Source organism: Orycteropus afer, unplaced genomic scaffold (genome assembly GCF_000298275.1).
Source record: "Orycteropus afer afer isolate SDZICR_OR568_19922 unplaced genomic scaffold, OryAfe1.0 scaffold00001, whole genome shotgun sequence".
NCBI classification, from domain to species: Eukaryota; Metazoa; Chordata; class Mammalia; order Tubulidentata; family Orycteropodidae; genus Orycteropus; species Orycteropus afer.
In genome coordinates this window covers 10,560,029-10,574,268 of record NW_006921588.1, presented here as the reverse complement: position 1 = coordinate 10,574,268, position 14,240 = coordinate 10,560,029, and the positions used below count along the sequence as shown (strand labels likewise).

Sequence of the window (14,240 nt, the reverse complement as noted above, 5' to 3'; positions counted from 1 at the left end):
CAGCTGGCGGTTCAAACCCACCAACCACTCCTCGGAAGGAAGGTTGGGCAATCCTACTTCCGTAGTGATACTGCCTCGGAAACCCAAGGAGGTGTCGCTATGAGTCAGGTTTGACTCGACGGCACATAACAACAACAACAAAGTCTTGTTTTTTCTATTGTCTTTCTATTTTCTGTTTCATTGATTTTTGCTTGAATCTTTATTGTTTCCTTTCTTCTGGAGACTGTAGGCTTTTCTTGCTGTTCTTTAGCTAATTGTTGGAGGTGTTGATTTAAAGTGTTGATTTTGGCTCTTTCTTCTTTTTTTATGTGTGCATTTATTGCTATAAGTTGGCCTATGATCATTGCTTTGGCTGTGTCCCAAAGATTTTGGTATGTTGTGCTTTAATTTTTGTTTGAGTCAAGGAATTTTTTAATTTCATTTTTTATTTCTTCTGTTACTCAGTTGTTTTTGAGGAGGGTGTTGTTCAGTTTCCATGTGTTTGCTCTTTTTCCATTGATTTTCCTGTTGTTGATTTCTCATTTTATAGCATTGTGATCTAAAAAGATGCTTTGCAGTATTTCAGTGTTTTTTTACTTTATTAAGGCTTGCTTTATGGCCTAACATATGGTCTATCCTGGAAAATGTTCCACGTGCACTGAAAAAGAATGTATATTGTGCTGTTGTGGGGTGAAGTGCTCTGTAGATGTCTATAAGATCAAATTGGTGTATTGTATTGTATTGTTTAGTTCTTCTGCATCTTCCAGTTTTATCTTTCATTGAAAATGGTCTCCTACAATGGCATGGAGTCATCTGTTTACCTTTTTAATTCTGTTAAAGTCTAATTTATGTATTTGGGGGCTTTTTTCATTGGGTCCATAAATATTTATTATGGTTATATCTTCATGTTCAATTGATCCTTTAATCATTATATAATGTCCTTCTTTGTCTCGTATGGTGGTTTTTGTCTTAAAGTCAATTTGATCAGAAATTAATCTTGCCCCTCCTGCTCTTTTTTGGTTGCTGTTTGCTTGATATATCTTTTTCAACCTTTGATTATTTTTCTAAGGTGTGTCTCTTGCAGACAGCATATTGACGGGCTATGTTTTCTTATCCAGTCTGCAACTCTCCATCTCTTCAGTGGTGCATATAATCCATTGACATTCAGTGTAATGATCAACAAGTATGAATTGATTCTATCATTTTGTTATGTGTTTTTCACGATGTTCCTTGTTTCTTTGTTCCATACAATTTCCTGTGCTGAGCTCACTATATTTATGAATTGTGTTATCATTTCCTTTGTTGCTATTGTTTTAGTATTTGCTAAATATTTGTGCTTGTCCTCTTTTTTATTGTGATGTGAAGGATTATCATTTTTCTTTGAGGTTACCCTGTGATTTATCATTTTCTCCCCAAAATTAGAACAGTCCATTCTATCTCACAACTCTCTTGACTTGCTCACCATTTAGAAGTTCTGTAACTACACTATTTTCCCCCTATTTTTGGTTTGCAGTTGTCCTCATTTGCCAATTGATGTCTCTGATTCCCTGTCTACAATCTTGTAAGCTTATTTTACTTTGGATACATCCATAGTTGTGTTGGTTTCTGGGTTATGCCATCTTGTGTATTTATGGTGGGCTGTCTTTTGCTATTATTGTTTCTCTGTTCAAAGAACTCCCTTTAGCATCTCTTGTAAGGTTGGTCTGGTTTTAACAAATTACCTTAATTTCTGCCTATGTGGAAATCTCCTAATTTCACCATCATATTTGAGGGACAATTTTGCTGGGTATATAATTCTGGGTTGGAAATTTTTATCTTTCAAGGTTTTAAGTATACCATTCCATTGCCTTCTTGCCTACATGGTTTCTGTTGAGAAATCAGAGCTTATTCTTATTGGTTGTACTTTGTAGGCAGCTTTTCATTTTCCCCATGCTGCTTTCAGGATTCCTTCTTTTTCTTTGGTTTTGGTGAGTTTGATGATGACATGTCTTGGTGAATTTCTTTTGGGGTCTACCCTGTTTGGAATTCATTGGATTCCCTGAATGGATACTTTTCTCATCTTTCATCATACTAGGGAAGTTCTCTTCCAACAAATCTTGGACAGTTTTCTAAATGGTATTCTTTTTCTCTTCCTGTCCTGGAATTCCAATTACACATAGGTTATTCTTTTAATAGTATCCCACATGAGCCTTAGGCTTTCTTCATTTTGTTTGGATCTTTTTTCTGATTGATCCCTTTCCAAAGAAGTATTGAGATATTTGTCTTCGATCTCATTAATTCTGTCTTCCATTGTTTTGATTGTACTCATTTACTCTTTCAATGTATTATCTTTTTCTGAAAATTTAGTACTAATCATCTGGATTTCTATTTGTAGATTTTGTATCATTTCTTAATTTTCATTTATTTTGTTATTTTATTTTGTTCTTGTATTTTCTTCTAAAATTGTTGTAGCATTTTGTCTGTGTTTCCTTAATTTTGTCAGTGTTTTCCTTGATCTGTCTCTCAATCTTTTGAAGATACCTAAGTGTATTTCTTTTGAATTCCTTATCAGGAAGTTCCAATGCAGCTTCTTCCTTAGGGATGTGTTCTGGGTCTGTATCCTGTTCCCTTGTCTCTACAGCTTTATCTTGCTTCTTTGTGTGGACTGTGATGGTCTGTTTTCTCTGAGACATTGTGATGTTGTTGTATTTAGATCTCTGTTAACTGTTTGTGAAGAGCAGCCAATGGTGAGTCGGGCTCTTCTTGGTAGTTGTTTATAATTGGCCAGTTGGTGGAGAAGGAAGTGATATCTCTCACTCAGTAAGTGGAGCTGCAGGAGGAGCAGGTGTGGTGGCTTCATATGGGCATGGTTGCTATCTCCACTCAGACAAAAACAATGATCGATAAGACATCAAGAAAGTACAAGCAAACAGACAAAGCACACTGCATTAACACATAGGAACAACCACCACAAAATGGAAAAATAGAAGGAAAAAAAAAAAAACCTGCAATATCTAGGGAGGGAGCAATGGGAGCAATAAGAGAAAAGAGGTAGAGTGGAAGAATAATGAAGAAAAAATGTGGAAAATCCAAAAAGAAAAGCAAGGGATGGGATTAACCATGAGAAAGAAAAAAAAGTGGGAATCAGGTAAAGGGAAGAGAGAAAAAGCTGAAAACTAGAACCTGGGAATAAAAGAGTAGAGAATAATAATAAAAAAGACAAAGAAAAAATATAATAATATTAATGATTTTAAAACAGACAAAAATGAACTGAAAAAAAAAGGGGGAAAAAAATCTGGGCAGGGTGGAGCAGGGCATTCAGTTTCTGTCAGAGCACACAGACTGGGATGGAATTCCTGCTGGCCCAGAAAGTGGGTGGGAGTGAGAGATGCCACATCTCTCTTCATCAAGAGGGTGTGGGGTGTAAGAGTAACAAGGGGAATATTGCACCTTGCCAGTCGTTCATATCTGTAATGTCTTTGTGGTTCATGGCGAGTAGAGCCTGTTCCTAGGTCCCTGGAATCTGAGAGAATGCTGTGACTTTAAATATCCAAAATGGTTGAACCACTTGTAAACATTCAAAATGGCTGTGCCCTCTGGACAGGAGTTGCCACATTTTTTATTTCAGTTAAGTTGACACTACAACACAACTCCTTTGCTTCCTAATGATAAAGCATTGGATAATGTTAAATGTTTTACTCTGAATTTTAAAAAAAAAATAATTATATAAGGGCTCCACAGATCATTGAAGACATGCTACCATATAACACCAAACCTAGAAATCACTTCTCTACCCTATGATTGGGAGCTCTGGTAGCATAGTGCCTAAGGCACTTGACTGCTAACCAGAAGGCTGGCGGTTCAAACCCACCAGCCACTCCTTGGAAGGAAGATGAGGCAATCTACTTCCATAGTGATACTGCCTCGGAAACCCAAAGAGGGGCCGCTATGAGTTGGGTCCGACTCAACAGCACATAACAACAACAACAACAACCCTATGATTACCATGTTCTTAGAGTCAATAACCATCCAACCAAGGTAGACATCAGGACATGGATATTTAAGTTATTTGGTGCAGTTTTCTCAGCTTCTAGGCTAAAATAAAGATTGCACAAAGTGAAAGAAACAGTATTTGAAGAAAAGCCAATTTTTGCCTTTACTTGATTTTTCTTTTTCCTTAGTGAGATGCTCCCAAGGTAAATGTCATGTGTAAATAGTAATATATTGAATTTTTCAGAACATATGCTAAAAATGGTAATGTTTTCTTTTTTAAGTTTCCAGTGAAGAGACGCTGCATATTGTTTCTACATTGTCAAGGAAAAACCATGAATCAAAGCAGCCTCTAAGAAGCAGACACAATGATTCTTCACTTAATCAATTTTGTGAACATCTCAGTGAGTTGGTCATTTACCATATAATTTCAAGGATTTTTGATGGCACCACGGAAGACAAAGAAAAAGTGAAAGTATTGGAAAACCAAGATGCAGCATTTAACAAGATTGTTTCAATTCATTCACAAATATTTGAGAACAGGTCCATTTCCATTGGAGAACTTGCTTTAAGAATTTCTGAAATCATTATTCGAATCCTTTCTAATAGTAATATTATAAAGGCTAACATTGTACAGCAAATGACTTCTATGCAAACAAAATACATTTACTGCCCAGAAGTAGCTGCTGCTGACTTTGATGACCTCTTTCAGGATCTCTTAGTAGGAGTGATTCATATACTATCCAAAGAAATTGGAATAAATCATCACCTTGAAAGCAATGGAAGAAACAAATCACGTTCTATGCTTAGAGGTCAAAGAGTGCCCATTTGCAACAAAACCAATGCCATGGGAAGACAGATGGATCTCAGAGATTCCAAATCATCTACTCATCAAATTGATCAAGTCCTTCAGAAAAATAAATTAAATTATCTGGCATGTAAGTTAGGCAGTTTGGTTGGTAGCTTAAAAACTCATGAATCCAAAGAAGTAGTCAACAAAGTTTTTAATATTGTTTTGGATGTGTTTTTGCCAGATGAATGCTCAGATGTGCCTATGGATTCTGGAAAAATAGCAAGGCAGTTTTACCCATCCTCAAATAATAAGGAAAGTAACAACACATATGGAAATAATTTAGGGCTCTCACCAAAATCTGTTTTTCTTCTTAATGTTGTGTGTGAGAAACTTATTAGAACACTTTTGGAAAAATATACACATACTAGCTACCTTGATAATAATGACCCTCTTTCTGAAGAAATAACAGAAGAACATCAACTTTTAAAAATACTTCAAAGCATAGGAGATGAAGAGTTTGATTTTTGCAAAGGAGCATTGGACTGTCACTCACTTCAAGGAGATTACATTTCAGACCTTTCAGAAAACCTGGCAGAAATAGACCAAGACTTACTGTCATCAGACTCTATGCTTACTATTATTTCCCACAGCTTGGTTAAATCATTGATGGAAAAACTATCTCACAGTATACAACATACCTCTGAAAATCTTCCTTTTACAAACAAGCATTTGAAGCATAGAACAAGAGAAATACAGTCTACTTTCACAAAAGCCAATAGTCCCGAATTCACAGAGTTAAGACGAGAAAAGGGCTCCTTAAGATTTATGAGATATGACAATAATCCTTTGAAAAGATCTCTGAGTAATCCCAGTATAGTTGGATCCAAGATACAAGCACCTTTTGGAAAACAATTTTCAGTAAAATCTTCTGTGTCACCTTTTAAAAGACAGAAAGCAAAAGAAATGGATACAACAGCCATCAATGACATGCTACATCCAAGAGGCATGAATATGGGTGTTTATTCAGCCACATTTCTGGAGGAAATAATTTCAGAATTATTTTTTAATCTCTCTACTTCATTGTGGGGTGAAAATGAAAACATCACTGAGGCCTGGCTCAATGAGATGAATATATTATTTATCAATTCTGTGGTGAATGAATTTAATGCCCAGGTCACTGTTTTACAGAATGCTGAAGAAAGGCTGTGTTTTCCACCAGTTCATAAGGAAACTGTAGCTAAGATTGTTGACTCAGTTTATCATGATGTTTTACAGCACTATAAATCAAAAGTGACCTGTGGTAATAATCTGGCACATGACAGTACCTCAATAGCGGAACAAATAACTAAGAGCATACTGCTAGAGATTTTAGACTACCAACTCCCATCTCACTTCAGGAGGAAGCTCATGCCTAATTCACATCAACTTCTCAAAGCTGAAATTATACTGCAGAAACTTCAAAGTAACCTGAGAGAATTTACTTCCCAGCCCAGCTTTTCAATAGGATACAGAACCATATTATCACACTCATTTTTAGAAGATGTTATTAAAAGGCTTTTATCTCAGCTCATTCCTCCACCAAGTGAGTCTTCCTCTTTGGGGAAGAAATACTTAAAGAGTTCAGATTTTAATGAAATGTCCACCTGTATAGTAAATAAGGTTATGTCAGCCATCTCCAAGCATAAAATTTGGTTTACTATATATGATAATCATTATCTGTACACAGGAAAAAACCTCCAGAAGATGGTGGATTCTGTTTATAGTAATATTTTGCAAATGTCTAACTCTATTGTTTCAATACAGAAAAGTATAGTGAGCCAAAGCCCAGTTATAGTAGACCAAATAGCCAGTTGTATTATCCAAGAAATTATTGAAAATCATCTTCACCCTTTTCTGTGTGGAGAGAGTTCACCTCATCCGAATGCTCCATTGGATGAAATATCTAAAATGGTTAAACATGTTCTCAGTGATGTCACAGACTCAAACAGATTCCAAAAGCTATCACCCTTAGCTATTAACCCTGATGCATTTGTAGGGGAAATTGTTGCCAGACTTTTATCTAAGATCTTCATTCCAAAGTTTAATACTGAAGTTGAGCTGGAAAAAATGACCCAAAAAATAATAAACTCAATAAATAACCATTTTGCCAAAGCAAAAATTCACACTCTATATGACAAAGAGCTATCTGATCCTTCTGTAGATACAGATATTGTGGATAAACTTGTCACTTCAGTTTATAGAAATGTTTTAAAACAGCATGGACTAGATCTTGAGGTTGTTAAAGACTCTAAAGACAGTGATATTTTTGTGGAAAATATTACCAATCTAATTGTGGCAGCTATTTCAGATTACTTTCTTCATCCACTCCTTTCTGGGGATTTGTCAGATTCTTCTTATTCTTCATCAGTGGCTGAGAATATTGTTCAGGACATCCTCAGTGGCATCAGTACATCTACCAAGGCAAGCCAGAGTTTATCTCCATATAACACCTTGCTTCCATACACATTTTTAGAGGATTTGACCAGAATGCTATTATCTAGGATCTTTCCTTCCACATCTAGCTTGGTTCCAAGCAGAGAAACCCCAAAAGATGGATCAGGAGTGAAATTCAATGCAATTGCCTCAAAGCTAATCAGTGATATTAGGATGAAAATTTCTCAACATGAAATTCTTTTTTCAAAAGATGAACAGGAAACCAAATTTGTTTATTCAGAGGATGATATTCAGCATCTTGTTGATTCAGTATTTAAAAATATTTTGCAAAACTCTAGTACTCAGGAATCAGTTGAGCAAAATATCACAAACAGCAATGATGTTCTTATTGATAGAATAGCAGGTTATATCATTAAATATATCTGTGAGCAACATCTTCAGCCATTTGTAGATGGGAAATCATTAACATCTTCATCATGCACATATTTTGATGATGAGAGAAGGCAGTTGTTTTATACTAGTGTTTATTCTTCAAATTTTCTGGAAGATGTGATATCTGGGGTTTTAAACAAAATATTCCACAGGTTGTTAGGAATTGTGCCAACAAAATCAGTAAGAGATTCAGGAGAGGAACTGTTGGATACAGCTGAAAAACTAATACCTCTAATAATAGAGGAATTCTCAGAAGCCCAAGTTAGCATCCTAGAAAATGCTGAGGATCAGTTTGGTTTGCCTCCAGTTGAAAGAGATACAGTCATAAAAATTATTGACATAGTGTATGACAAATTTTTGCAAGAATATGAAATGGAAATAATGCCCAATAAAGATTTTCTAAGTGACACAAAGACACTGGCTGCAAGGATAACTAGAATAATCTTGGCTGAAATTTTTGATTTCCAAATTCACCCAGGTTTTATAGCAAAACTGCCTTTTAAGTCACATTCCAAACTCAGTGCTGATGTTTTGATAAAGAGAATTATGTATGATTTTAGTAAATCAAGACTCCGAAGACAGGTTTCAACAACATACACAACTATGCTATCACATACTCATTTGGAAAAAATTGTCACTCAGATTATATCTCAGATTAGTCCTTTCATTTCCAGTGCAGAAAAGCCAGTTACTACTCAATCGGACTTAAGTCATACTGTCATGGAAGTGATAAAGGAAATTATGTCAATAATTTCAAAACATGCAATATGTATTATTAAAGATGGGAATGAAAAACAAAATATTATTTCCGAAAAAGATATCTGCTCTATGGTTGATTCCATATATGCTGATCTTTCATACTCGAATCTGTATCAGTCTCTTACAAAAGATGAAAAAGGCATAAGTAACATACCAGTTTCAAAAATAGCAAGTTTTATAATAAAGGAAATCTTTAATCATCATCTACAGTCATTTTTATCTGGAGACAAAACTCACCTTTCAGCTGCAGTTGATCAAACTTATAAACCTGAAGCAATAGGTTCTGAACAAAAAGAATTGTCTTTCATTGTGAACTCAGCTATCTTTATGGAAGATGTAATTTCTGAGCTTTTATGCAAACTCCTTTATGCATTCTCACACAATGTCTTGGTTGCTGAAAATCCAGATAAAGTAAAAGCTGAAACTACTGGCATTGTTACAACATTAGTGAAAGCAATTGTTCTGGAGTTCACCACTTCAGAGATTTTACTTGCAGATAACATTGATAAAAATCTGTGTTTTTCAGAAGGATATAAAAAAATGGTTCAAAACACAGTCAGCTTAATTTATGAAAAAATATTAGATGAATATAAATCTCTGATTCATGTATATAGGGCTATTCAAAATGACACTATGCATTTTGGAAGGGAAATATACCATTTACTCTTGGGAGAAATTTATGATTACCAGGTACAATCATTAATTTCAGGAGAATTATTGTATTCTTCCTATTCTTTCCCACGAGCAGATAATATCATCAGAAAAGTACTGGATACCATCGTGGAGGATAACCATACCTTGCCATCATGTATTACTGTGTTGCCTCGTTCCCTTTTAGAAGATATGATTTACAAGCTTCTTGTGCATATCTTCCCATTACCTGACCCTAAAAATGACCTAAAAGACAAAGAGGTCCCATCAGATTATGAATTTGTAGATGCAACTTCTAAATTGACTGATGAAATTATAAAAGAAATTTCTGAACATGAGATTCGGCTTGCCACAGCAGAAGAGAATGTAGAAAGTATGCAATTAGAAGCAATTGAAAATTTGATTGATTCCATATGTAACAACATTTTGAAAAAATCTGAATTCCAAGCTCAAGTACAGAAAGATACACCCAAAAAAGAAGGCTCATTTCTCAGTAAAATAGCTGGCCTGATTATAAAGGAAATCATGGATCATCATCTGCAGCCGTTTTTGCATGGTGAAGATTCATCTTCCAGTGACTTATTTGGTGGTGACGATGTTTCAGTATGCACTAAACCTGGTAAAGAAAAGACACAAACTTCCCTATATTCAGCTACATTTTTGGAGGATGTAATTGTTGACCTTGTGCGCAAATTTTATTCTCTTCCAAGTGTTGAAGGTTCTAAGAAAAAAGAAATGCCAAAACCAGACATTGTAAGCTTGGCTATAAAGTTTGCAAACTCTCTGATAAGGGAATTTAGCAAAAGTGAAATTAAAGTTCTGCAAAATGCTGAAGAAATACTTTCTTTTCCGCCAATTGATAAAGAAACTGTTGATAAAATATCAAATTTTGTGTATGATCAGTTCATAGTAAAATATGGGTCTAATGATATTCAGAAAGATGATGAAAGTCACATTTTCATAGAAATTATTTCTTCTTTAGCCCAGAACGCAATCTCTGCTTTCAAGATTCAACCACTTTTTTCAGGAGATTGGTCTTCCACCTTTTTTTCATTTCTAAATCCAGATAACATCACCCAAAGAGTTCAACATCTACCACAAGAAAACTCTACACAGATAAGCGGGTGCTTGAAAGGGAATCAAATTACTTTACCACAAGAGTCATGTAAACAAGTTTCTCCAGCCTCAGACCAGAAAAATACAATGGATACTTTGGAAATAGATAGAGATGAAATGAGTGGAAACAGAAGTTTCAACAAAGAGGAGAAATCAAGGAGAAAAGTTGCCACTCCTCATCCAATAGCTACCTCTAAAACCAGCATTGTGAAAAGTAGCATGGTTAAGCAGGCATCAGAGGCAGCTTCAGGTGGGGCAAATAAAGAGATGGAGAAAGAAAACAAAATGCAAAGTGCAATTCAAATATATGATGGGTTGATAGTTACTTCTCCAACTATCAGTATGAAAAGTAAGGGTTTTCAGGAGCCAGATTTGAGTGTAGCACTTAAAAATAATGAAGTAGAGCAGAAAAGCATATCAGCTACAAAAGATGAGCAAAGGCCTGGTGATGAGGTACACACACACATTTCAGTAGTTACTGATGTTACAAAATACGAAAAGAGAGTGCCAAGATTAGATTTTGAAATCGATGATGAAAAGAAGAGTACCCAAAATAAAGAAAGTTCACTACAAAATGATAGCAAGCCTTTTGCAATATCTTTGCTGTCCAGAGCAAGAAATGTGGAGGCCACAACAGAGAAAACTCTGAAAATTGTCATCCAAAAGCCAACTCAAATCCTTATGAATGAGGAACAATACTTCGATTATGAATGTGTTAAAAATGTCACTGCAAATATTTATGAAAATATTTTGGAAACACCTTTCCAGGAACCAGAAAGTGGTTCAAAATTCCAAACTTCCCCAGGTGATAAAGCATTGCATGTAATTCAAACGGTTGGCAACTATTCTTTACCATCTCTTTCAGCGGTATCCTCTATTAACAAAAAAGTCCCCACCAAGGAGAAAGAGCAACAGAAGGAGGAAGTCAAAGAGATTAAAAGTGAACCTGGTAAACCAGACAGTTCTCAGTCCTCACCAGAAAATAGACCTAGAATTTTTCCTGCTAAATTTTTAGAAGATGTTGTTACTGAAATGATTAACAAATTGATCTTTTGCTACCGACAGGAAACACAAACCTTTGATAGTTGCCAAAATGTAACTGGTAATGAAAATCAAGCTGAACTCTATAACACAGCTATGAAACTGATTGACTCACTCTTGAAGGAATTTTCAGATGCTCAAATTAAAGTATTTAGGCCAGATAAGGGAAATCAGTTTTCCCCTTGTGCAGATGAAGTCTCCTCAGGTCCTAAAATGCCTCCCAGGCAAAAAGAACCAACTTCAGATGAAGCATCATCCAGCATTAAGATGATAACTGTGGATAAAATACAACCTGTGCATAAAATAACTAAAAAATCCTCTTCAAATAAAGTATCCTTTCTAGATAAAATGCCAGCACTCGATAAAACATTAGTCAATAAAATTGTTCACTCTTCCATATGCAATATTTTGCATGAATATAGATCCCAAGACTCCATTTGTAAGAACATAAACTCTAATAGGGAACGTTTAGCAAGAAGGCTAACAACTGCAGTGATAAATGAAATTTTTCATCATCAGCTTAACTTGATATTTGGTAATGAGGTTCCAGCTTCAGCATGTTTGCCTCTGCAATCTAAGGATGTTGTTAAAAAGATCCAAAAGGTGGCCCAAACAGCCAACAAAGAATGTCAAACATCATCGCCATATACCATAATGCTGCCTCATAAATTTTTAGAGAATGTGATTTCTTCTCTTTTATCTAAAATTTTCTTTACAGAATCAAACACCAAAGCAGAAACCTCTGAGGACAGTTCTTACACAGAATTGGATTTTCTTCAAAGGAAATTAGTTAGTATAGTTATGACAGAGATCTCCAAAGATGAAGATATGGTTATACAGTATACAGAATCCTTACATCCTAATGATGATGAAATTATTCAATTAGTGGTTCAGTCTATTTATAATAATCTCTTGCCACAGTTTGGATCTCAAGAGATTATACAAAATTGTGTAGCCAGTGGATGCAGAATGCTTTCGGAAGCCATAGTTGACTTAGTGCTACGAGAGGTGGCTGGCAATCAGTTGCAGAACTATTTTTCTGGAGAGCTAACTCCACATCAGTGTGCACAAGTTGACAGCATTGTTGAAAATATCCTTAAAAACGTCACCCAAACTACTGATGTTCCCCAGCCTCAACCATCACATGCTTATACACTGTCTTATAATATAGTAGAAGAAATTGCTGTAAAATTTCTATCAAAGCTTTTATCTATGTTTCCAAAAGTGAATAAGGGAAGAACCAAATCTCCAGAAACTGAAATGCAAAAAATAACCTCCAAAATCTTAAATTCAGTCCAGGAATTTATATCCAAAAGTCAGATTAAACTTGTAGCTCCAACCAAGGAATCACCTTCTATACCTTCTGCTGATAAGGCAACTATTGAAAAGGTAGTTAATTCTGTTTATACCACTGTTTTAAAGCACTCTGGCTCACATACTTCCATATTTAAAGATTTGATGAGTAAGAGTAATATCCTATCTGATATAATAGGTTTTTTAATGGTGAAGGAAATTTCCAATTCAGAATTTCAACCTCAGGTAAAGGAAGAAGTATCAAATTCAGAATTAGTTCTAGAAGCTGTAAAAATTATGGAAAAAGTGGTTAAAATTATTGATGAATTGAAGTCCCAGGAAAAATCTTCATCTAAAAAATGTTTTGCATTAGATGCTGCATTTTTAGAGGAAGCATTGGCCTTGTTCTTGGCTAAAATAGTAAGGTTGCCAAGTACCTCAAAAGAGAAGAAAAAAAGCTTATCAAGGCCTGAATTAAATAAAATTGCATCCCAACTGACAAAATCTGTAACAGCTGAAATTTCTAATAGTAACATTAATCTTGTAGCTGCTAACCCTGAAGAACACTTTTTAAATCCAGAAAGTATAGAGATGGTTTCTCAGGTTGTTGAATCTGTTTACAGTGATGTATTAAAACAATCTGGAACTCAGGAAAACCTTTATTATGATATAAAAGGTACAAACAAACTCTTCCCTGAGAAGGTGGCTAGTTTAATTATTAATAGTGTTTCAAATTTTTCTTTAAATAAAATTAGCTCAGAGAGTTCGAATGGTGATCTCTTTGGAGATCTGGACACTGACCGAATTGTTCAAAAGGCACAAGAACATGCTGTTAGCATTGTTGCTGACATAGAGAAAGAAGAGTTAGTTGAAGATTCAACTGAAGAGAAACTTTCGGTCAAAATAGTTCCACACATTAGGAATAAACCAATCAACATAGATCCAGACATTATTTCAGAACACTTAGCAGTCATTTCTGTAAAAACTCAACCTCTTGAGAAGCTTAAGATGGAGTGTTTAAGAAAAACTGGGCATAGCATACAAGAACTGAGAAAAGCATCAATAAGTGGGAGAAGTTATTCCTCATCAGAAACATCCGATGGAGAAAGGAAAAAGAAAGAAAGACGTATCTCACTGAACAGGATAGGACGACTGGATGTAAAGCCTTTTGAGGTATGTGCAAAAAAAAATGAATAGTGAGGCCAGGTTGTTGTTCTCTGATACCCTTTCTCAAAGAGGTCTATTGGAATGAATTTTCCCCCCATGTGACAGAATTGAGTGCATTGATTCTTTCCAGTACAGCCTTATGATTTATTGGAACTTGCCGTATCAGCTCTGTGGTTTACTCTAAAAATCTCAGGCTAGTCTCCCTAAGCCAATCAGGGTGAATTTAAGTTCTTTTGAACAATGGGAATATAGCTACATACTCTTAACAGTAAAAGGAAACTGTGTGGGATTTAATCTTTACTTGAAGGTTCAGAAGAAGCCATCTCTTATAGTTTCTGCATTTTTTTACTATGGATATTAAAGGGTGTTTAAAAGAGCATCAATATAACATCAAAATCCTGAGACTCCACAATAGTTTTAATTTCCCAAATTTAAAGTTTTACAATAGTAACTTTTTACTTTTAGCAACAGTCATCAACCACCATTAGACTACAAACCCATAGATTACACATGTTTCTTAGTATTTCACTTTCATGCTGTTAACTAATCAGTAGCCATCAAGTCAATTCCAACTCAAGGTGATCCCATGTGTATCAGAATAGAACCA

The 14,240-nt window shown here is 35.2% G+C and overlaps 1 protein-coding gene across 1 annotated transcript in view; it reads left to right on the top strand.

Moving 5' to 3' along the window:
* FSIP2 (fibrous sheath interacting protein 2) overlaps nt 1-14,240 on the top strand; it is a 98,491-nt gene that overhangs the window by 62,470 nt on the left and 21,781 nt on the right. Inside the window, 1 exon segment of the mRNA XM_007950721.1 lies at nt 4,233-13,639. Within this exon segment, the coding sequence (XP_007948912.1) occupies nt 4,233-13,639 (9,407 nt within the window).